Source organism: Notolepis coatsorum, assembly GCF_963971535.1.
Source record: "Notolepis coatsorum genome assembly, chromosome: 3".
Classification (NCBI taxonomy): Eukaryota; Metazoa; Chordata; class Actinopteri; order Aulopiformes; family Paralepididae; genus Notolepis; species Notolepis coatsorum.
This window is the reverse complement of record NC_140167.1, coordinates 56941683-56966379: the sequence shown is the minus strand read 5'-3', so window position 1 is coordinate 56966379 and position 24697 is coordinate 56941683. Positions and strand designations below refer to the sequence as shown.

General features: G+C 46.4%; 1 protein-coding gene across 1 annotated transcript; it reads right to left on the bottom strand.

Moving 5' to 3' along the window:
* Nucleotides 1–1720: 1720 nt before the first annotated feature.
* Nucleotides 1721–7920, bottom strand: col10a1a (collagen, type X, alpha 1a). Its single transcript, XM_084309990.1, has 3 exons — nt 7806–7920; nt 7167–7304; nt 1721–4249 (listed from the first exon to the last, which is right to left on the bottom strand). Exons 2-3 carry the CDS (start codon nt 7294–7296, stop codon nt 2400–2402), a joined length of 1980 nt encoding a protein of 659 aa, XP_084166116.1. The 5' UTR covers nt 7297–7304; nt 7806–7920; the 3' UTR covers nt 1721–2399.
* Nucleotides 7921–24697: the final 16777 nt, after the last annotated feature.

Genomic DNA, 24697 nt, shown 5'->3' with positions numbered 1-24697 from the left:
CATTCTGAACCCATTAGTTACTAGTTACTTTGAAGAAAGATATTCTGCATAGAAAACATGGCAACAATGTTGGAAGATTATGTACTTCCAAATTTGAAGCCTGCCAACTTCAAGAGGATGTAATCAGAGGCAGCATAACTGGACCACATACCACTTTAACATAACCTTTAGAGGTCAATGGTTAAAGTTTAAATGTTCCCAAACAATGGAATGTACAAACACCATGTAGAATGCATTATTTTATACAACTAAAAGTAAATTGGCCATTCAAAGGTTTGTTTCTATTGACCTATTTCAACCTTACCATCTTTTCATGATCCTCCAATCACAACTGTTGTTTCCTTGTTTGTCTTAACTGTTGAGTTAAGTAACAGTTGTGATTTGAGGATCAAGAAAAGAGGGCAGGGTTTGAGATAGGTGCATTGCTGCTTTACAGGTACACTATACAGTTTTGGGAGATAAATGTTAAACTCAAAGAAGACATTTAACCATCTCTGAGCACAGCTGACTCTCATGCATGTATTGTTGAGGGGACCTTCTATTCATTGAAATGAGATGTCAAGTTATTATCATAATACATGAAGCTAAACAAATCCATGGGACCAGTGTGATCGGTTGCTATGGGAGATTCATTTAGGCTAACCTTGAACAGAAGGCCTCACTGAATAGGACAGTGTGCTGCTGTCTGTTATTGTATGTTGTTGCTGTGTGCTGTTGGATGTACTGTTTTGATGTGATGTTGTATGTACTGTTGTATTGTATGTATTGTGTGATGAGTATATGCTGTGAGAAGGAATTTCCCCTTGGGGACAATCAAGTCTAAAGTCTAACCTGTGCTAGCAGGTTATAAATAAATTACATAAATCAATAACAGGCCAGGGCGGCTGGGTGGCGCAGCGGACATTACGCTTGTCACCATCGCAAGCGACACCGGTCTCGAATCCGGCTGTCAGCGTTGCCTCCGGCTTGGGTCGGCCGTCATACTGACTCAATTGGCAGAGTCAGCGGGAGGGGGTCGATGGGTGGTAATCTGGTCGTTGTAAACAGCGACTCCTACAGGTTGGTTAGGGTTTAGCATTAGGATTAGCATTCTCCTTTAATGTTGAAGCTTGACTGCTCCTCAACTTCTAGGTGTGCATGCTAAAAGCATAGAGCTGACCTGTCTCAACCCCCGAAAAGAAAAGATGACAGGGTTTGAGATAGGTCAAATGTATAAAAGGGCTAAAAGGTGACACAATTCTACCTACATGATATATTGCTTTAAGAATTGTGTTAGTGTTTTCGTAGATTTTGTGTAAATTCAGTTGTAACATGTTAGAGGCGAAAGTGGATTAGGAGGTAGAGTGGTCGTCTGGTAGTCGGAAGATTCCCCGTCACCTGTTATTTGCTACCAAGATGTCTGAGATGGAATACTGTGAATTATCTGTATGTTAATATAGTAATCTAGTAGGTGCACTAAAGAGTTGAATCATACTGCATTCTAAAGGGTTGTCTGTCCCCATGACAACCAAGCAAAATATATTTAAGGGTGGGCTGCTAAATCTGTACCATATGATGTAATTTCCTGTACAATATTACACACTGTATGTAATAGTATAATGATGATACAAGTTATCAGTTTTATAGTAGGACATTTATGTGAAGGGTAAATAAATACCAGTATTTTCAGTAAACATTTAAATTCTTCAGGACTTTGAGAAAGTGTTACTCAGACAAAAAGAACATTCGGTAAGACATCTTTTATTTTGGTCGTTATGCTTTACATGACATAATGCATATTTAAGGGATATAACAATGTTGTTGGTAAACAGTCTGTATTTGTATGACAGTTTTGTTGGTGTGTTATATCATCTATCATTTATTATAACAGTCAATTTGATTGTTACTTTTTCACAATATTCAAGTCACATAACAAGGACAACAGGTACAACATGTTGCACAGGAAGTATTCATGTACTTTTAATAAGGTTATTAGTCACCAAAGAAACAAGGTTGTACAAAAAACAGACAAACACAAAAAAAAAGTATCACCAGTTGAAATCCGTAAAAAAAAAAAAAAAAAAAGGAAGAGTGGAGAAGAATTTTCAGGACATAACACAGTTCTAACACCTCAATTTCACATGCTGTCTCTACTTACAAAAAGGTAAAACTCACTGGTAACTTTGTGGATTGCCTCCCTATCCCTGATGACCTGTATTTCATAAATTAGATTTCCTTCTTCTAAGCACCATTTCTTGGGTTTTTTTTCAAGTTGAGATGCTCCTATTCCTCAAATATGAGAGTAAACTACCTGCCTGTGTTTCTGGCTGTGAAAAAAGTGAACAGGGAGTTTACTTTTAGTTTGAGAAATAGTTTGCAGATTTTTTAGTTGTGTGGTTCTAGGGCCCTTTTATGCCGTATCACGTTGAGGCGATGAGGAACCCGGAGAAAGAGCAGTGGACGTTCTCAGCGGCGAAGACACCGTTGGCCTCGTCGTCGGGGATCTGGAGGAAGACGATGTCCTGCTCGTCGAGCTGGAGCACGGCGCTACCGGACATCTGGTCCAGGAAGCCCTTGTTGTACTCGTCGTAGCTGAACATGACGGGCTGGCCGTTCTTGTACAGAGCCACCAGAGCATGAGCTCCGTTCACGTGGATGTTGTAGGAGAAGTAGTAGACTCCTGGCACCTGGCAGGTGAACTGGCCGGTCTCGGTGTCGTAGTGATTCTCGGCATTGTACACTACATGGTTGAACTTAATGGGGGCGCCGGATGGAGGGTATGCAGTGGTCAGGGACACGGTGAAAGCGGACATGGGGGACTTGACCATGACCTCGCTGACGCCCATGCCCATGCTCTTCTCGAAGACAACCTCACCGGGTGCGCCGGGTGCGCCGGGGACACCGGCAGCGCCGGGCTGTCCATCAGCGCCGGATGCACCGGGCAGGCCAGGGGGACCCTGAGGTCCAGGGATGCCCTTGGCAGCCAAACCGGCTGGGCCGGAAGCACCGGGGAGACCTGGGTGTCCCTTCATGCCAGGAGCGCCAGTGGGACCGCCTGGACCGGAAGGTCCTCTGGAACCGGGAGCACCATCAGCACCACCGGCACCAGCGGCACCACCCTCACCCTGGCGGCCAGGAAGACCTTTGGGCCCAGCGGGTCCAGGAATACCTGGGGCACCTGTGTTTCCTGGGCCACCTAAGTCACCTTTGTTACCTGAAGCTCCAGTGGCTCCTCTAGGACCAGCGGGGCCAGCAGCACCTGGATAACCCTGTTTGCCTGGGAAACCCTGTGCTCCCTGATCTCCCTTGTATCCCTTAGGTCCCTGAGATCCTGTTGCACCTGTGTCACCCTTGGTGCCCTGGGCACCAGTTTCACCTGTGAAACCTCTGGGGCCCTGAGGACCAGCAGAACCAGTGGCTCCAGTTGAACCGGTAGAACCGGTGTGTCCTGTTGCGCCTTGCTCACCTGTGGCACCTGTGGCACCGGTGGCACCTGTGAATCCTCTATCTCCCTTAAGTCCATTTGCTCCTGGCTTGCCATAGCCGGGGACGCCGGGGGCGCCGGTGGTTCCGCTAGGTCCCTGGTGGCCCTTGGGGCCGACTGCGCCGGGCATACCTGGGGCTCCGTTCTCACCTGGTTTACCTGACATACCAACACCAGGGGCACCGGTGTAACCCTTGGGTCCCTGAGCTCCGGTGGCACCGGTGGCACCATCCCTACCTGAGGTACCTGACTTTCCTGGCTCACCGGGCATACCTGCCTTTCCTAGCTTTCCAATTCCGGCTGCGCCGGTTGCTCCAGCTGGGCCCGTAGGTCCCACAGCTCCTGCCTCACCCTGAGCTCCAGCATATCCCACCCCTCTATCGCCCTTAGCGCCTGGCAGGCCAGGTACACCTGGATGTCCCTTCAGACCGGTGTCTCCCCTGGATCCCATTGCACCGGGCAGACCAGATGGTCCAGGCTTGCCAGAAGATGAGAGGCCAGCAGGTCCGGGGCTTCCGGAAGATCCGGGCATTCCCCTGGGTCCCTGGAGTCCGGCGGCTCCGGTGTCTCCATTCTCGCCGGGGGCACCAGCGGCGCCAGGTTTGCCATGTCCACCTGGGGCTCCAGGTTTGCCAGCGATGGAGTGTCCAGCGGGTCCGGCGGCGCCGGCGGGGCCGGGGGCTCCTGGCATGCCAACAGCGTCCTCCCCTGCAGGGCCAGCGGGACCCTCGGGACCCTCTGGGCCGGGCTCACCTGGGGCACCGGGCTCACCGGCCACTGACACCACTGTTGAGAGACAAGAGAATCAAAACCTCTGAAATCAAGTAACATTTAGAAAAAAGTCAGTGAAATAGTTACAAAGGTGTGACATTATTATTACTTCAAATAGTATATTATAATGTTAATATACAGTAATGTGTTTTCTAATTAAGTTGACTAGTGTAACTAAGTGTGTTATGTAATACAGCTTGTTTAACTGCACTCTACTCTACTACAAATGCTATTGTGGGGCAAAAGAGGAGGCATTTGTATATTTCTGTTTGATTTCCATTCAAAATAGGATACAAGATAGAATAAGAGGATGAGGAGAAAGAGGGAGGAGTAGTAGAAGAAGAGATGGAGGAGAAATAGGGAGGACTAGTTGAATAAGAGGGGGAGGATGAGAAGGAGAAGAGAACGAGAAAAAAGAGGGAGGAGTAGTGAAGAAGAGAAGAAAAGAGGGAGGAGTAATAGGAGAAGAAGAGGAGGAGAAAGAGGGAGGAGTAAAAGAGGAGGAGAAAATATGAAGGAGTAGTAGAAGAAGAGGAGGAGGAGAAGGAGAAGAAAAGAGGAAGAGGAGATCCAGTAATGTGTCTTTCCTTCTAAAGGGACACTTCACAAAAAAAAGGGTGATTTATTTTTCACATATCCCCAAATTATAAACCCTTTTCTACACACTTGTTTGGCTTCTAGTGATGTAACCGGAAGACACTGAATCCTTGTGTTTTGTAGATTACAGATCAATGAAATTACGTCGGCTGGATGAAAGAATATGGGATTGCAATTATTTAATCTACATCATTTCATTGACCTGTAATTAACACAAGCATGATGTGTCTTCTGATCATCCGACATCACTGGAGGACATATTCAAACTCAATAACTCTCAATAACTGTCAAACTAAATGAACATGCGCAAAACTGTTTACAGTATATTGATATATGTGTGAGATTATGTGCAAAATCAAATCATTTTGGTTGATGTGCCCCTTTAAGTTTGGCATCATACTAAATTGGGAGGGGGGGGGGGGGGGGGGGGGAGGGGGGAGGAGGAAAAGATCGTGTGATCAGGAACATTCTAGGGGGGGGGGGGGGGGACTGGTTTGTGAAACAGTAAATCTAAATAAGAGGGAGCCTTATTGTTTCTTTAGTTTTTTTTTTATTAGCTGCCTTTATGTGGTCACATGCTCCAGTGTGTAAAAGGCACCACTTCTTGGCTGACCAGAATCTACTATGGATACAGTAAAATAAAACACATGTTTCTACTTCTAAGAAGTAGCCACACCCAAACAAACCGCATTTCTGGGTGATTGGACCATAATTGTCAGTGTCAAACTAAAAATAATTCAGCCGGGGCACATGGTTTTGCTGCTTTTTAAATGAAAATAACCGTGTTTAGATGAGAGTAAGGGATGCGTATTAAATAGAGTGTCAGCCTGAATTTACAATGACAACATGGTTTACTTCACAAAACGCATTTGTCAGGGTAAATACAGATTGTATTAACTTTAATTACTTTGACAGCAACACATGCGAATAACCTCCACATTAACGTGTTTCACTGAACGCCTCTGAACATGTTATATATATCTGAATCTATCTATGTTGTCAAGCTAAAGGTACAAGTTGACAAAAATACTTGGTAATGATTATACTGACATATAAGACTGCATGAAAAGGGACCACTATTTTAAACTGTGTAAACTTTGGCTACATATGTCTGCTAAATGTACCCAGAGCACATCCAAAATGCTCAGTTGAAAGTTCTGAAACAACTCACCACTGTGTGGACCTATTCAACTAAACAAACTGACCTAAAATCAGTATTGGAAAAACATGAGCTATTATTGCAGCTCGACATTGCTGATGATAAAGTAGATATATTGTCAGATATATTGTACTAATAATCCAGCATAAGAGGCCAGTGATTGTCAGAGAGCCATATACAAAGGGTATCTCTTTCTCTCTATTTCTTTTTAAGTCACTATCATACCAACTGTTATGATTCTAAAATGGAAACAAGAAAGTCACTTGGGAAATAGGAGTGAATGTGTGAATGAATGAATGAATGAAAACTTTATTTAACAGATTGCAGAATGGGTACAATACAGTACGGCTCAATACATACAATTGTTAAGGGGATGCAGACCTGAGAAAGACGTTTGTCTTGTTTCCATCAGGGTCCCCCATTTTCAATTCATATAGACATATATGACATACATGACATACAGATAGTCAGTACTGCTACATCTATACATTTATGACATACCAGATTTGCAAATACAGTACTGTTTGTGATACAGAAGGAGTCAAGAAAAGGGAGTATATACATTTGACGTAGAAACTGTACAGTGTCTCTGTTTAAATAGAAGTTTGGTTAAATAGAAGTCAAATAAAAGAAGAAAAACTCAGAAAACTACAGTAACTGATAAAAACATTCACTATCCAGTATCCAGTAGACTATTTCCTCTCTACAGGAAGAAATGACTGCATGTTTGCGAAAGTTGTAAATAAACATTACGCTATGCAAATTCATAATCCAAAGAGACCATGCTATTGGACAACATCCACGCCCCTTGTGGCCAATCAGGGCACTTGGATGGTCCCGGAGCAAGTTTGAGCTCAGGTTTCAAAGTAGAGGAGGGTTTGCCTGTGGCCTGCCTCAATCTGGGTGTCTAGAGTCTTCCTGAATGTCAGAGTAGAGATGCTAAAATCCCTGGCAGGAGTTTGGAAGGTAAGAGGCAAGACTGTAGTGAATAGAGTGAATGAAATGTTGGTTGCAAAGAGTAGAAGTAGAAAACAGAGGATGTTTAGGCTGTAGTGGACATTTCTTTGAGGGAACGATTCAGATCTCAGAGAGAAAACACTGGCATATTCAGTGAGACGTAGAAAGGTTCTATGCACAGAGCAGGTTGTACACAGAGAGATGCTTCAGGGTTCCTACCGTGGCTCTTCACAGAGTAGGGCTGGTACTGTGGAGCGGCCTTCACAACCTTCTTCACCACGTATCTCTCGCCATGGGCCGCGACCAAGGCCACCATAAGGAGGACGATGCTTGTTACTCTTACGTCCATTTTCGGATCTGCAAAGGGAAACAGGAAGGAGTTTAGAACAGCCGGAATCTCAGCATGGAGTTCATTCAAGCAATCACTCTCACTCTCTTCTATAGCTCTGTATTCTCTCTTTCAATTTTAAAGCTATATATCCATATCAGTACATCAATTCTAAAAGTTATAGGAACAAATGCAAGTTATGAGCAAACACAAAAGTAGATAAACTACTAGATGAACTACTAGAGCAACACAATTTAAACACGATTTAACAGTATTCACTCAGATCATCCTTGATGCTCCACAGACAGCTCAGACTCTCCCCAAGCATCTCCCCAAGCATAGTTAGAGGAGCTGTTCAGCTCAGTTCTACAACCAGCCAGCCGAAAATACCTGCTATCACATCCTCAGCCTGATACTAGTCGCTTGCCTCAGTGGGGCAGGAGCCACTCAGGCCGCTGGAAGAAGAGCCCTAGAGTACTACTCCTCCAGAGAGATGGAGATGGTAAACAGGAAGAGAGAAACAAACGTACCGGGATCCAGCCACAGGGGGGGAAGAAACAAATGTCTTAAGCACCAGTGAGATGCTGGTGGTGCTGTTGTATATCCTTAGGTCTGGAGCACAAGTGAGGATCTGCTGCTTTCCAGTACAATGATGCTGGTATTTATACTATATATGCCTCTCGCATCATTAAGAAAAAAAGAGAAAGCCCCCACCACACTGGTACCTCCCTCCCCAAATGCTAGGCTGTAATTAGCAGACAGATCTGCCCAATGCAGGCATGTCGCATCAGGGTGCCTCCATGCTGGGAAATATCTCAGACACCGTGATTAGCACTTATTTTAGGCTTTCTTTCAAAAAATCAAAAATAAAATACAGTATAGTCCTTTTCAGAAAATTCTAATATTTTATAATGAAGTGTGATCCTCTTTTGGGGATTTCATTTATCTTAAACATCTTCTTTAAAACATTTTTTAACTTAACTTTGCTTTACCTCACATAATATTTTTTTCATACATGCACGTAACATATGAACATGCATGAGTGTGTATATGAGACCTGTCTATAAATATATATATATGTTAACAGTATTCAAAACACATCTAAAAATAAAACAGGGCATCTGACTTTGCTCACCTCACATAATATTTAAACTTTTCCCCCTCAGAGCTTTGATTTTCATACATGCACTTGACATACAGTATGTACACGCTTGAGTGTGTATGAGTGTGTATATGGGACCCGTCTCTATAAATATAACAATATGTTAATAGTATTCAAAACACATCTAACCAAACACCAGTGTTCAAGGGGGACCTATATATTGCTTGACAGAGTAAGCATTGAGGTTGTACAGTGGCAGACTCGTCGACAAATTTACATCTCCCTCAGCCTGTCGGTGTAGACATGGCCCTTCACCTTTTTCCTGACTGTCTGGCCCGGGCACCTTCCACCCCCTGCCATGATAAGGTAAACAAGGGAAACTGTGGGGGAATGACTGACCACTTTGCCACGGCCAGAGAGAGCTGTCGGTTCTTCTCACTTCCTCTGGGATGTCTGGGAGCGAAGCCTCCACTAAGACAAACTTGGTTTTCTCTGTAAATTCAGTGTTATAACTTATAATATGCGCGTATGATCACAATAGTAATTGGTGTATCTAGCGTGCGACCTGAAGGGTAAACATATTAGTGTTTTTTGTTTTCTTTAAGGTTGAACAAAGTAGCCTGGACACAGTTTGCTCTGCCTGTCTTCTGCGGCTCATCTAGCACAGAGAAGCTTTTCATTTGCGCTCACTATTTCAGGACATCAGTTTATAGTCCTTTACTTGTGTATTTTCCTAAGTGCTTCACCCTCGAAACAACTAATAAAGCTATATAAAGAAAGAGGGCTACTGGAAAAGTCATTTGTGTTGGACCTGTTTCTATCTCGGCCTTGTGTGAATTCAGAGCTGTGTGTGTGTGCGTGCGTGCGTGTGTGTGAGTAGCGTGTCAGGCCAGAACTCTCAAGATGCAGTACTGGTGTGTGGACACCAGAGGGCACCACGTTGTACTGTTCTACTCCACGGTGGTGGGGATGCTGTGTGATGCTGAGAAGTGGCCGTGCCCCATGTGGTCAACTTGTTGTTATTTTTGGATTCCTCTGTACGTATACATCATCAGAGGTTTCAGGCCTATTCCTGCAATTATAGCTGATGTCTGTCATGATGTTGTATTACCTCAATCAGCTATGTCCTCCAGCATTTACCCTCCCTCAGTCTCCACCAGGCTCTGCTTACTTTGGGATCCTCCGACTGTAATTTCTCAATTTCACCAGCCACATAGGAAATGCGTACACCCAAATAATCACATGTTCTCCCAACAAGTGGCCATAAACGATGTGTACGGCACTCAATATCCCACCCCTGAACCCCCCTTTTGAACATAGGCCCATGTATGGTATTTCCTTCCTGTGAAATGTACGCATTCGTGTGTGTATATTTGTATCAATTGAAGGTCATGTGGTAGAAGATCAAGGTTGTTGTTTGTGTTTTTCTTTCTGTAGAAGGCACCTATCACACGTGACAGAGAGACCTCTTTCCCCGTAGACTATAATTAAACATTCATGGAAATGTTTGAACATTATTTTTTTTTTTTTTTAGAATTAGACCAAATTAACTGTAATTTTCTAAAGTGCTGCCTTGCACGGCTCATAGTACTTAATCACGGTTGACAAGCATTGTGTGAGCACGCCGACTTTATTTGCCTTTTGCCTTTCCACAAGAGGCTGAAATTCCGTATACAAGGAAGTAAGCTTGCAGTTAAAAAACAAGACGTCTAACATCTGAGCGTGCTGGAATGAGAAAAGTCAATCTCAGATTAAACACACGTGCGACTCAAACCGACAACATGGAGACTTGCGATCGGGAAAACATCATAAATGCCAGGCGTGTTTTTCGTTTTGATCATTCAAGTACACACTTGCTCGCTCTTTATGCTGAAAGTCATGTTGGCTTCGGTATCTGCCAGCCGTTTTAAACACTTCTGCCAACCACCGCAGCTGACACACATCGTCAATGTCGCCAATACGCCAATATGTCTTCCTATAGTTACTACTTGTATATGATTTCAAACTCTGTTTGTGTTTATGCCTAGAACACACAACAGAAAGAAACTCCCCACGGCGTCAGTCAGATTTAGCTAAAATGAGAGGGTGGAGTTAGGATCTTTATGGTTGTAGGTTCAGATCATTTCAGTTTATTTAGGTACTTGGAAACTAAAGCACAAAACCACTGCAAAATGCTGTTTTCTGTTTTTAGATTGATTTGCTGAAGACAATGATTCAGCATAACCATGAAAACAACAACAGCGACAACAACCTGCATCTCCATGAGGAGTCATGGAGGCAGTATAACTGGCGCCTCGGAACAGCCGTTCACCTTGGCAAGGAGGTGTGCTCAAATTAACAGTGTGATTTGGATGCTGTTTATGCCCTCGCAAAACACAATATTTTATTTTCTAAACACGCCCCACTGCATTCATATGGGAGGCTGTGAAAGTGCCCAGTTAGATCCTTAGCAGTCCCTCTCTGCGTAACTCATTAGTTCCACAGTAGCTTCATGTGGCGGGCCTGCCTTTATTGTAATAACCATTAAGGATTAGGCTAACTGCAGGATAATTGAAAGTACATGACGTAGCTCTTGCTCTTATATTGTCCAACGTCGCTCGCTGTTAAATACACACACACACACACACACACACACACACACACACACACACACACACACACACACACACACACACACACACATGCATTCAGTCTCTTGTCACATCATATACTTGATATATGGCACTGGGCACTTTTACTGAATTCAGAAAATTATAAAAATTGCCAATTAAGAATATGCCACACCCTAAGTTATTGAGTTTTCTCGTTTTATTCCCTCGCAGATTTTATGTTAATAGGTGTCATTGCATGTGTGCATGCATGTGTGTATTGGTGTGCATGTACGCGTGCATGCGTGTGTGTGTATGCCTACTCTACTGTGTGTGTGTGGCGTTGGGAAGTAGGATTGAAGCACTGTGGCATAACACGTGTGGGAAGTGGTGACTGGGCAGAAAGAAAGTCTTTCTTACAATCTGAACACGGTTAGCTCTTGAACCGGTGTCCTGACATCATCCCGGGCCTTCTCACGTCTCACAACAAACCAGAGGGTTTTCAGGCCCACTGCGGAGTCTCCCGAGAGGGCTGTCGGACAGCGTACCACCGGCAACACTGTTCACACTCGCCACTTGCTCTATACGATGATAACGGGGTCTGCGAGTAAGGTTTTCTCGTTTTGTCTGTTTTCTCTCCAGTGAACCGAGAGCTGGTGTTTCTGGTTTTCTACCCTCTGCTGACCGGGGCCTCTCCCACACCCAAGAGGAAGACATAATTGGTGGTTGATGTAAGGGAGACCTAACCGAGCACGTGAGCTTTAAGCAGCGGCTAAAGATACACCATCACGGCCCGGGATCCGAATTTAATGTTTCAATAAACTGCGCGCACCACTAAAAGCTACTTTGAGCTTTATGAATGGCAGGCCTGACGGGGGCCCTCTTGAGTGATTGGGTGGGTAAATTACAGGGTCCCGAAAACAAACATGGCTCAAATGGAGCCCCGGAAGTGAAACTGAAGAACCAGTTCCTAAAACAGCAGAGCCTCACTAATTCATACAGTAGTTAGCATGACATGTTATTGTATCTTAATTAGAGAACAAATTCAATTGATATAGTTTGGTTGTTAATAAGTTGGAAATCTAAGCTTGTCAACCACTTAACATTTTTATTTGTATACAGTATTCTCAGGTTATTCTGTTGGATAAGGTTGCCATCACACTGTTAACGTATGTGAGCATAAACGTCAGTCAGCCAACCAGTCTGAACCAGTCTCACAAAGCAACTTTATCTCTACAGTGAAAATATGGACTTATCTCTCTATCCGTGGTTCAGGTTGGCTTGGAAGTTATTTCTGGAAAAGCCCTGACTCAACTGTTTGAGGCAGCTTTGGAAGAAAGAATCACAATCCCAGCAGCCAGAAAGTGATTTGACTATAGCCTGGCAGACAATTTATGAGGTGTTGCAGAAACAGCTCTTGGGCACAGCTCACTCCAAAGGTAAAGAGTTCAGAGCAACATTTAGAGACATATTCTTTGTTCTCCTGCTCGGTCCTCAGGCACTCCAGTGAGGAATCCATGTTTTTTCCAAACTGCTGCCATCTCATTCATTATGTTGTAAAATGACACCATTATATGTGTTGCTCGGATTCTCCAACCGTGTTCCTCGTCTCTCCCAACTTGTCTTCAAAAATTCCCAATCAAACAGAAGACGGTTCTAATGACGCAAAGGGAGCCAGATGCGTATGCTTATTGTGGGATCATTTAAGGGTATCAAAGCTAAATAAAGCCACCTTAATGCGATTCTCAGCACATAAGTGTTGGTGGTGGAGTCCCTGTATTTAGGGATAATGACTAATCCGAGACATCAAGCCTGCAATTGCAGCCTTTACTGTCTGCATAAGGCAGCGTCAGCCATTTCACAACAAGACCTGTCAGAGATGGGCAAAGGCCTCATCCGACCGTGGCTGGATGTGTAAAGCATCCTTAACACTTTCAGCGCCACGCCTGGTTTTCCGTTTTACCGCTTGAATGCCACCATCGGCGCCAATGTTAACGTTAATATCGCCTAATCTATGTTTTAAATTATGGCTATGTGTCTAATCTGCCCATCGCATTATCAAAGACTATTTTCCAGTCAGTGCTGTGAAGGCAGATTGTTTTTTTATCGCGTCGTTGCCGTTTCAGAGCAGTTAGAAAAGCCCCCGTTTTGATATAAAAAACAGCTCATTCTGGAGCATTCTATGAAAATCGTCTTTTAGTGGAATATTCCACAACGTTGATATTCGTCGGCCTTTTTATGAATCGTTTTCAAATAAACGCTAGATGATCAATATTATACGTGCACGCACGCACATTGCGGCCGCGCACGGATAATCGCCTCGTTGATTTCCTCTCGGACTTTTACAGTGAAACCGAAAGAAGACATTTCACAAAACAGCTTATAACTTCATCAAACTTACTCTGATTATCCTACCACTGATAACATAGAGTCCTTACCTGACATCAGATGGTATCCAACTGGTATATTCCAATTCCTGATCACCATTCGAAAAAATCGATACGTGTATGGATCCAACGCGATACAGTAGAACTCCATGATCCGCGGGGATCTGAGGCTCCAGAATGAACTCTAGTAACCCCGGCTGGATCAGTGAACTGGAAAATGTGGAGTACCGGATTTTTTTCCCCATTCATTTTCATTGAGTCCATTCCAAAATCACTTATGTCATCTGGGAGACGACAGGGGGCGCTTTTTTCCACAGTGATCGTCGGCGCCCCTCGGCTATACTCGGGTAGGCTCGGGTGATGCAATAATTTTTCAGATCGCAAAAAAAAATAAATAAAAAAAAATCAGAGAAATCTCGTGAGTGGCTAGCAACCACCTATAAAAAAACACGAGAAATCTCGTGAGTGGCACTGAAAGAGTTAATGAAGAATAAACAGTATTGGCAGTGTTGGTGGAGTAGTCTCACTACATGTAATGGAACTACATTTTGCACTAGCTTGCTGGTAGTTCAACTCAATTCAAATGTTCATGGTGATTGTGGTTGTTCATAACTTTTTTGCTATTTTGATGTAACTGGAACTACAAACTATTTTATGGCAATAAAAGAAAGGAACAAGGACTTTGAAATACAATATTCTGCTCTGACAACTGAGCTGAACGGTCTAAAAAAAAGGTTAAACATTTCTGTTTACTGTTGACAGAAAGTTCCATGTTCTTTTTATTTTTTTTTACCTACTTTTTCTCCTCCTTTTTCTGTGATTTTCTCCCATCCCAATTTCCTCTCGTGCCAATTCTCCCTCCCCTGTCCTGATCGTTGCTCGCATGTGCCCCCCACTGGCCGGTCATAGGGAGGGTAGAAGCCCATCACATGTCCCCTCCGATACATGTGGAGGCAGCCAGCCACTTTTTTTTCACCTGCCAGCGCGGACTCTCATTGGCGAGGTGTAACGTGTGGGAGGCTCACACTGCCCCCGCCGTCTCCTGTCTTTGCTGTGCAGGCGCCCTGACCGACCTGTAGGAGTCGCTGTTTACAACGACCAGATTACCACCCATCGACTTCCCTCCCGCTGACTCTGCCAATTGAGTCAGTATGAAGGCCGGACCAAGCAGGAGGCAACGCTGACAGCCGGATTCGAGACCGGTGTCTCTTGCGTTGGTGACGAGCGCAATGTCCGCTGCGCCACCCAGCCGCCTCCAATGTTCTTTTCTTGTGAATAACCCATATAGTATGGTATGGTATGGTGGACATATGGTATATGGTAGGCAGCTGTTAAAGTGCAGTTTTTGGTATTACCTCTCATTATGTGGATCTGGTAATATTTTAGTTTGAATTACATTTTTCTAAGTAGCTTTAGTTAGCCAAACTACATTTCTGTTGAGTTGTAGCTTTTGTTGTAGTTCAGCTCCTTCCAGTGTGAAGTAATTGGTAGCTTGCAAAACAATGCTTTCAGAGGAGCTTCCCCAACACTGTGTATTGGTCAGTATTGGCTTAGACTTGTCCAATTGGCAAATATATGGGGTTTTGATGTGAATATCTTAGAGCATGAGGAAATCATCAAGGGATGAATGACAACATAGACAGGGAGTTTACAAAACACAATGTCCCCTCAATGGACCAGGACGTTCAGATTGGTACCGTAGTGGCTTGTGGAGAGACAAGATGAGTGTTGCTGCAGTATATTTGGACTCAACCAAGTCTGCCCTAAAATAAATGTTTGCACTAAAACGTTAGTGAACCCACACAATTCACATACCGGTATGTATCTCTTCCTATACTGTACATATAGAGACATGGTCACAGGAAACCCACTGTTTGGCACTTAGACAATACAGAGTTTGAGGCTGGATCACTGTGGTTTGGAGGCTGTGGTGGTGGAGCGTTGGAAGAGGACTGGGAGTTGACACCCTGGCTAGTGCCAGAAAATTGCAACTGTGTCTGAAAATGGACGACAGACGTCCACTTCTTGATGACAGCTTAGGTTGTATGTGGTCTATCCACTGGTAAGAACACAGTAATAACATCAGAGATTTATGTTCATTCTGTTATAGGATGTGGTCTACTGTAGGTAACAACACAGTAATAACACTACATATTTCTGTTTCGTCATTTTAAAGGTGGAACTTGGAGTGGCACTTGGAGTAGCAACTAGAGACACATGATCATTTGATATTATGAGTCAAACATATTGTTCTAATTATGTCATAGATCATACCTCAAAATGTCAAAATGTTGATAATACAAGAGGTTATCTTAGGTGAGATTTATAGTGATCTATAGGCTATTTTTCCTTTATGGAAATGTATGTCCATACATTTGGCTGATGCTGAAACCCTAATTCATGCTTTTGTCTCATCACGTCTAGATTACTGTAATGCACTTTTTTCCAGGCCTACCTAATTCTAGCATCAAAAATCTTCAACTCGTGCAAAATGCGGCTGCACGGATACTGCACGGAACTAAAACTAGAAAATGTTATCACATCACACCAGTTTTGTCCGCCCTACACTGGCTTCCTATTCAAGCCCGATCTGACTTTAAAGTGCTACTCCTCACCTACAAAACCTTAAATGGGCTTGCACCGCTCTATCTATCCGATCTCATCCCTTGATACTCGCCCGCTCGTGCTCTGCGCTCACAAAATGCGGGGCTTCTATCGATTCCTAGGGTTAAAAAGAAATCAGCCGGCCACAGAGCCTTTGTCTACCGCGCTCCCTACCTGTGGAACAAATGACCTTCCGTCGTCAGGGGCGCCTGCTCTGTCGAAGCTTTTAAATCCCTGCTTAGGACCCATCTTTTCTCTCTCTCCTTCAACCTACCCTGATCTCACCTGGTCGGGGACTGACCCTTAGATTAATCTGTCTAGTTTAGTTAGGATGTCTATTTGCTCCCATGTCTGCTTTTCTGCAGACATGGGAGAACCTTTTAACCTCTGTCTCAACCGGTCCCATGGAACAGCTTCATACCGTCTTCTGTCTGGCCTGCAGTGCTGAACCTTCTGAGTGACTTCTCCTGCCCCCACGGGGCATACGGCCCTGAGCTATTGTCTTGTATCTCATCCTGTATCCATACGCTTGCAGTAGTTCTATTGTCATCTATTACTCTATTTCACAATTTTCTTTTATACTATGATTCTACTGTCACCATGTATGCATATGCTCACTACATGTATTTATTGCTCCATATCCACCCACTACAAACATGGGAACTCACTTGTATCTATTGCTATGTCCGCCCATCACAATCACGCGAGCTGTCTAACGCCTGTCCCGTCTCCCTGTCTCCCTGTGAGTGGCTGTCCCGGAGTGATGACCGGAGTGTTGGACATCCTGTGATGAAGACCGGGAGGATGCGACCCTCTCTGCGTGCCCCCCTGTCTCCCTGTCTCCGGCTGTCTTGTAGTGATGACCGGAGTGTTGAACGTCCCGTGATGAAGACCGGGAGGATGCGACCCTCTCTGCGCCGCCCCCCTGTCTCCTTGTCTCCGGCTGTCTCGGAGTGATGACCGGAGTGTTGAACGTCCCGTGATGAAGACCGGGAGGACGCAACCCTCTTTGCGCCGCCCCTGTGCCTCAAATAGATCTGCTATCAGCTCTATCTTTAATCTTTCTATCTTAAATTCTTCAAAATGTTCAGTTGCTATCGCATGCACTCATCTGTGTTTCACTACACACATGAGTGCATGCTTACCAACTGTTCGCCTGTTTTTACTGCAACACTACTATCATCGACATCTAAGAAGGGAGATCCCCTTGAATGGCCCTTCTAAGGTTTCTCTCCTCCATATTGCCTGTGGTGCATTTTTTCCTATTGCTAGGTTTTAGTGAGTTTTTCCTTACCTTCGCGTGGGGTATGTCTGGGAGTGTTGCATTTATTTATTTAGCATTTATTAAAAAAAATTTGGACCTTATGGTGTTCTTGTTTTGTTAACGTGTGTTGTCGGGCCTTACAAATAAATTTGATTTGATTTGATTTGATTTAAGTAAAGCTATGCCGCAAAGTTCAGTGCTGGGTCTTGTCCTTTCTTCTTTGAATGACTGTCATGCTCATTTGTATGCAGATGATACTATTGTGTATCACTGACACTGTTCAGTTGGCCACTGAGAACGAAAGGTTATCCTATAACCTAGTTATATGAATACTGGCTGAGCGTCTCGCTCTTCGCCATTATGAGATATCTCTTATCTCCTAGCACCTACTGTGCTCACGAACAAACAAATGCACTAACATGCATGTGACCAGGCCACGCCCCCGCGTCCTACTATATGACGCCGGACATGGTCACACTCTACCTTCCTCAGAAAAAGTTTCCAAAACTGAAAACCCATCCAAGGGACCTCAGGGCGCTAAGAGCGAGACGCTCAGCCAGTATTCATATAACTAGGTTATAGGATAACCTTTCGTTATATTATCATACTGGCCAATCGCGTCTTGCTCTTCGCTATTATGAGATATGGGGCAGAGCAGACGCGTGGCCCGACAAGTGTATCCCCTGAGGGCCCGTAAGCCCCAACCAGGGAGGAGGGGAGTCCCGTCCACCCGCCCGTCCTAACGAAGGGGGGGAGGCAGTCAACTCCACCAAAGTGTGAAAAAAGGGGGAACCAGACACCCCTGAAAACGCACAGCACAGGCGGGACCACGTGTGACACAGCACCCCGTGGCACACACCCACACACCCCTGCTAGCCCACCAAATGGTGGGACGCAGGAGAGGTCCCAGACCTCAGAACCGCCTGGGAGACAGAACCCCCAGTCACGTTCACGAGGTAAAACCTAACGAAGGGACCCGGGGAGGACCAGAAGGCCGCAGCACAGATGTCCTCCACCGAGGCCCCCCCTAACAGGGCAGCAGCCCGAGGGGGGACCTGTCCAGCCAATGTGCAGCAAAAGGCAACGCCCCCGCACAACCAATGTGACAGGTGCTGCTTGGACAGCGCCTCACCCACGCAAGGGCCACCGTAACAAACAAACAGTTGAACGGAAGCCCTGAGAGCCAGAGTCCTGAGGTAAACCCCCAGTGCACGGACAGGACACGACAGGTGAAGGCCCGCCTCCAACTCACTAGGGTGAGGAGGCGGACGAACGCCTGAACCACAATATCCCTGGAGAGAAAAGAGCTCCGGATATTCTTTGGCACGAAGACTCGATTAGGCCTCAGAGTCGCACCGCTATCGGCCGAATAGACAGGCACTCAGGCCGCACCGAGAGAGCACACAGCTCACCCACGCGCTAAGCGGAGGTGATGGCCAAAAAGAACGCGGTCTCCAAGACAGCCGATCCAATGGCGCCTGCTCAAGAGGCTCAAACGGGGCCTCCGACAACCGGCCCAGGACCAGTTGGAGGTCCCACTCGGAGACAGAGAACGTTCCACAAGCTTGAGACGCCGAGCGCCAAGCAGGCGTTCCACGAGAGGGTGGCTGAACAATGTTCAGCCCCCACACTCGACCATACGCCACTCCCCAGCGTAAGCCGCGGTAGAGGACGGAGCGCGCGCGTACCGGATAGCGTTAACCACAGAATAGTCAAGACGCATCCCCACCAGATTCACACGGTCAGCAGTCAAGCCTAGAGGTTGCCCCAGAACAGGAGGCAGAACAGAGTTCCGCGTGCCTGAGAGAGGGCCCGCGGTGACCACGGAACAGGCCACGGCGGGGCCACCAAGAGCTGAATCAGGGTCGGGGACCACACAGCTGAGCCCCGGCGTAGGTAACCCAGCGTAGGTAAGCCCTAGGATGGAAGATCGGATGCGAATACGCATCCTACAGGTCTATGGAGGTGAAACAGTCCTCCACCTGACAGCGTCTAACAGGTGGGAGACGGTCAACATTCTGAACCTTCCATGGGACAGGTCCAGTATGGGTCTGACACCCCTCCCCCCAATTTCTCGGGCACCAGAGAATACCGGGAGGAAACGCCACGCATCGCGTCCTCCTTTGGGACCACGACGATGGCTTGCTTCGCCAACAGAGATTGGTGCAAACTGCAACACAAGTCCTCGCCTCAGCGTTCTCTCCATCCACCTCGACATATGGCACTGCTGTAGCCATATGTGATGATAATCCCAAAGCGCACCCGCCGCCACTTGGCGCTGGTCCGCCAGGAACCGTAGATAGGCGGCCCGGTCCCACCCACTGTGCGTTGCCAATCCTGGACTCGCCAACCGCGCGAGCAGGGCGTCTCGCGGAGCCGGGATATCGCACCCTGACACTACCAACGAGGCAATCGCACCCAAGGGGGGACCCCGACAGAAAGGGCCGGTTTGATACGGGGGAAGCTGACATCACACTGGGTGACATAAGCTCCCCCACTGAACATCTCCCCGGCATGGACTGCTGAGGATCTGTTCTGCAGCCGGACATGCAAGGCGTGTGGTCCCCACACTGCCCGATAGGGTGGGTTCCTACACACCATAGCCCTGCAGTGATATTACTACCACCCAAATCACGCGCGCCTGACTGACCACCGCCGGTCTTCCGGCCGTGGGAGGCACTAACGTGATACCTGGCCTGGCGAGGGCGGGGCTGGGGGAACTCGCGCTGCGACCCCCTGTGCCTCGAGTTCCCTCGCTGACAACCTTCGTCGTTGACAGACACAACACCAGGCTCACCAAACACAGACGCAGAACGTGTGGCGTGGGAACCGCTTGACAGCACAGCATTCTCACAGACAGACCCAGGTCCAGCCAGCAACTGGGTGTCAGCCCCTGTCCCCATGAGAAGCGAAATGCGGTTGTAGGCACGCGGCCCGCAGCCAAAGGGAACAAATCAGAGCCTGTATCCCGCTGGTGTTGGGGAGAGGAGTGACCGGAGAGCGAGCTAGACACAGCTAGACGGCGACGGTTTTTTAGGGCGTGTTCATCTAATGTAGCCGATCCCTCGGCCGCCAAGGCTGTCGGCCTTGTGATCACCTGTTGTCTTTGTGTCCAGGGTACCTCAGGCGGGGGAAACATGGCCGCTGGTCGGGGGCCTCGCCACAGCCGCTGGCGAGGCCGCGCCCTCACCTCTGGCTGCGCGGTGTGATGCGGTGTGGGGCCTAGGTCAAATACCGCCCGCGCTCCCGCATAAAGACCAAAAGTCCCTCTGCGGAGAGGGGAGCCCTGAGGAGGGAAAACCTACTCTCCTCCTCAGGGGGAGACTATTCCAACCAAGATGTCTGTGAACAAGCGTTGACAGCATCCTAGCCCTCCCTGCGGTTCCAGCTTGCGGCTAGGTCAAAAGCTAAATAACCTCAAAACCTTGTCCGATGTTTTGATGTCGGCTGGCCCTAAGGCCCCACCACCGACACAATTTTTTACAGAAAAAAACAGCAATTTGAACAATGTTGCCAGTCGCTGCTAATAGGCTTTAACAGCCCACCAGCCACCTGCCGGGCCGACTTGCCTCATGGCGTCGGCCGGGCGGGACACGTTCCACCATGTCAGAGGCAAAGGACTGATGCCACCTGCTTCACAAGCACAGAGCACCAGTGGCGGCTGCAGACCAAAGTCTACTACCAGTGAAGCACTGCCTCACTAGTAGGCATGCAGCAACCTCCACTGTGGTGTGCACCCATGAAGCTGTAAATTTATCAATTAACGAAAACTCCACTAACACACTGCAGAATTTTATTTTATTTCATACTTATCTTGTCTAGCACAGTCTCTGGAGCGTAACAGTAAGAAGCATTTTGTATAAAAGTATTCTGTACTTCTGTATGACAACTATTAAAGAAACTTGAAACTTGAAACTTGAGAATGGGCTAGCCTGTACACACAATTGTTAAGGGGATGCAGACCACAGAAAAACACCAGACCCGCACACAATTCATAGATTCACAAAAAGCACACCAGCCCTGAGCCTCAGCCCATCCACCCATGTAAATGGTAAACAAGCCCCCGTTAAACCCCCAACATTAGACACCGATTGACCGTCAGCATGAATGGTTAAGAGGAGGGAAGACCTTTTAGTAAAGACAGCCCTCTGCGGGGAACAAGGAACGGCGTCCTAGCATTAGCATTAGCCGCGCACTCTAGGATAGCCGGGAAAACACCCAAAAACAGAGTCATGACGACCATGTTTTCCCAAATATCCTGCCCCTCGCGCCAACACATCACTCGGCTGTCTCACGGGACAACAAGCAGTATTACTCATGCTAGTATCAATGCCTGACAACGCAGGCCTTACCTGCGCACGACATAGCTTGACTGCTAACCGTCGCGCGATGTCCCTCAGTCCGCTGTCACGAGACGAGGAAAACCCAGGACAGGCCCGTTGCGCTGTTTAGGATGTGCAGAGAAGATTCCAGGGACTGGTGAACCTCTGGCGAACCCAACATTGTGTAATTTCTCCCTGCGTTTCATAACAGCTAGTTCACGGAGTGCACTGCTACGTCCGTGTTGGAAACAAAAAAGAGGAAGAGTGTGACCATGTCCTGTGTCATATAGTAGGATGCGGGGGTGTGGCCTGGTCACGTGCATGTGAGTGCATTTGTTTGTTCGTGAGCACAGTAGGTTCTAGGAGATAAGAGATATCTCATAATGGCGAAGAGCGAGACGCGATTGGCCAGTATGATAATATAACTTGCAGCTTTCTTTTAACCACTTAAGCATCGGGCAGAAATGGGGCTAGTTTCTTTTTTTGTGTGACAATTGCATACCCAAAGTAATTTGCAATTTATTATACTTTATACTTATAGCACATGCATGAGTCTGGTCTCTATTGAAAGGTAACATTCTGAAGTTTCATACACAATAAAGATCACTTTGAGTGCTAATGAAATAGAGTAACAGAGGTTTGAACACACTTAAGTAAACGTTTTGTGTACTCACATTTCTTTTTACTGGTTGCCAGATGCCTGTTTTTAAGTTCCAGCTGAGAGGTAGGAGCTGGAAAACATAATGGTTTCATAGTGTTAAAGTTAGAGGTTCTATGTAGGATTGCAAGTAACTCTCTAACTGTATTTAACTGTTTCCACTGACTGTACATAACTGTTTCCACTAGAGGGCGCTATAGGCGGAGCCACTAATGCTACCACCAGGTGGAGAGTATTTAAGGAGATGTCTCCTCCCTCTCTACCTCTTTCCCACCTGCCTCTCACGGAGAGGAGAACTCATGTACTGCTTGCTGCCTTACCATGCAAATAATAAACCATGCTGATTAATGGCTGAAGGTAGAAACCATGCCTCTTGACCACATTATTGTCGCCCCATAGCCAGACTCTGTCAACACATAGCCTGAAGTCTTATGTAGTACAGGTCCAAAGTCTATACGGAGAATGAATGTTTTACAAAGGTTTTTATATTGTGTGTACCAGTAAAGATTCGGCATGATTATGCAAAATGGCCGTCCACTCCCATTCATTCAGAGGCTCTCGTCAAAACGTCTTCATCTTCTTGTGTCACCTTCCCCCACTCTCAGCGCCCATCTGGGATCGCTTTCGGAGCAGACGCCCCTTGTCTACAATGGTGGTCAATAATTTTCTTCATCAGCGGTGACTGATCAGTTTGGGGGCCGTCTGCCGCAGACGTGGTCACTCGTCCTAACGGCTTGTCAAATGACGCTCGCCGGATGTTTCATCTTATAACTCGAGAATGGAATCACGCAATAGTTTGAGTGTGGTGACGATCGAAAGGCGGCAAATTCAACTTTCCAACAAAGTATTGGTTGATTGGTGAAAACACAGCCCAGAGCCGACAGACGAGGGCAAAGTGCCGCGATGATGCTTAAGAGGTTTTTAATGTTCTTCAGGAAGCTTTTATAAATCTTAAATTAGTCCTCAATGCTAGTAAAAAATACTGTAAATGTATGCTGTTCTCCAGAACCAGAAATGTTGATTAGGATGAAGTACATACTGTATCTACTGTAAGCGGTTCTAACATTGAGAGAGTTCATTTAAGTTCCATGTGGATATTCTTGCTTCCAAGCTACAACAAGCTTCAACTCTTAAACCTCCAGACTCGGTCCATCATTCTGCCCTCAGATTTATTACTGGTGACAGATATGATACCCACCACTGTGTCCTTTATGAAAAGGTTGGATGGCCTTCTCTGGTTGAAAGGCGTAACTAACATTGGTATTTGTTTATTTTTAAAGCCCTTATTAGTAAACGTCCCCCTTACATCACAACACTGTTGGAATGGAATCTTGGAGCCTATTGTACACGTTCAAATGACTGGTTGGTTCTTAGCGTTCCTCGAGTTTGCTCTGAACCAAAGAAACTATGAAAGAAGGAAGGGTCACCATGTCACTGTGTAGCGCGTGAATGCATGCTGGTGCCAACTGCCAAGTGAGGAAACGTTCAGTTCGGCCAACATTGAGTTGAATGGGATGAACCATCTCCTCGTTTAGAACGTTAGGTTATGACTATAACCAAGTTCTGTTAATTAGGGGTGACGCTTGGCATCACTACTGCACTCGCTCGCGTACGTGCACGCGCACTGAATAAATTCCACAAATGTACCTTTAATACCAGTATTAGTCTGACCACACCCCTCATCAGCTTACCTTCATAAGCAGGTGTGTGGTCACCTGCTCTCCTCCTTCCCAAGCTTTCACCACAAGGTGAGGTCAAGGGCTGCAGCGGCCGTCTGATGCATTTACATTTACATTTACATTTAGTCATTTAGCTGACGCTTTTATCCAAAGCGACTTACAAGTTCTGTGCGACAAGACAGCAATAAGGGTATAACTCTATCAGCTGAGTAACAATGTTCATCAAAGTGTTGCGTGTTACAGTGTAGGTTAGTTTATTAGGACATTAAGGTTAGTCGGGGTTACATTTTTTTTTTTTTTTTTTTATCATTTCAGATAATGGTTGAAGAAGTGAGTCTTTAGTCGACGGCGAAAGATTGGACGGGATTCGGCTGTCCTAACTGGGATGGGTAGTTCATTCCACCATTGTGGGGCAAGGACTGAGAATAGGCGGCTTCTCTTTGATGACCCTCCGGGAGCTTGGATAGGAGTAGATCTGAGGCGGCCAGAAGATGCAGAGCGTAGGGGTCTTGAGGGTGTGTAGTTAGAGACCATTGACCGGAGGTAGGAGGGAGCGGTTCCCTTTGCCGCACGGTATGCTAGGTCGAGGGCCTTGAAGCGGATACGTGCAGCAATGGGGAGCCAGTGCAGGTCCCTAAGAAGTGGGGTGACATGGGCCGACTTCGGTAGGTTTGAGATCAGGCGGGCCGCTGCGTTTTGAATGAGTTGAAGAGGCTTGGTGGCAGTGGCCGGGAGGCCAGCTAGCAGTGCGTTGCAGTAGTCGAGGCGGGAGATGACTGTTGATTGGACGAGGAGTTGGGTGACTTCTTTTGTCAGGA

What these genes read in the sequence shown, in the direction of transcription:
- col10a1a (XM_084309990.1), bottom strand. Translation starts at nt 7,296, where the DNA reads ATGGACGTAAGAGTAACAAGCATCGTCCTCCTTATGGTGGCCTTGGTC. An exon ending in CTACTCTGTGAAGAGCCACG is followed by an intron (nt 4,250 to 7,166) that starts GTAGGAACCCTG and finishes GTCTCTCAACAG; the next exon opens with TGGTGTCAGTGGCCGGTGAG.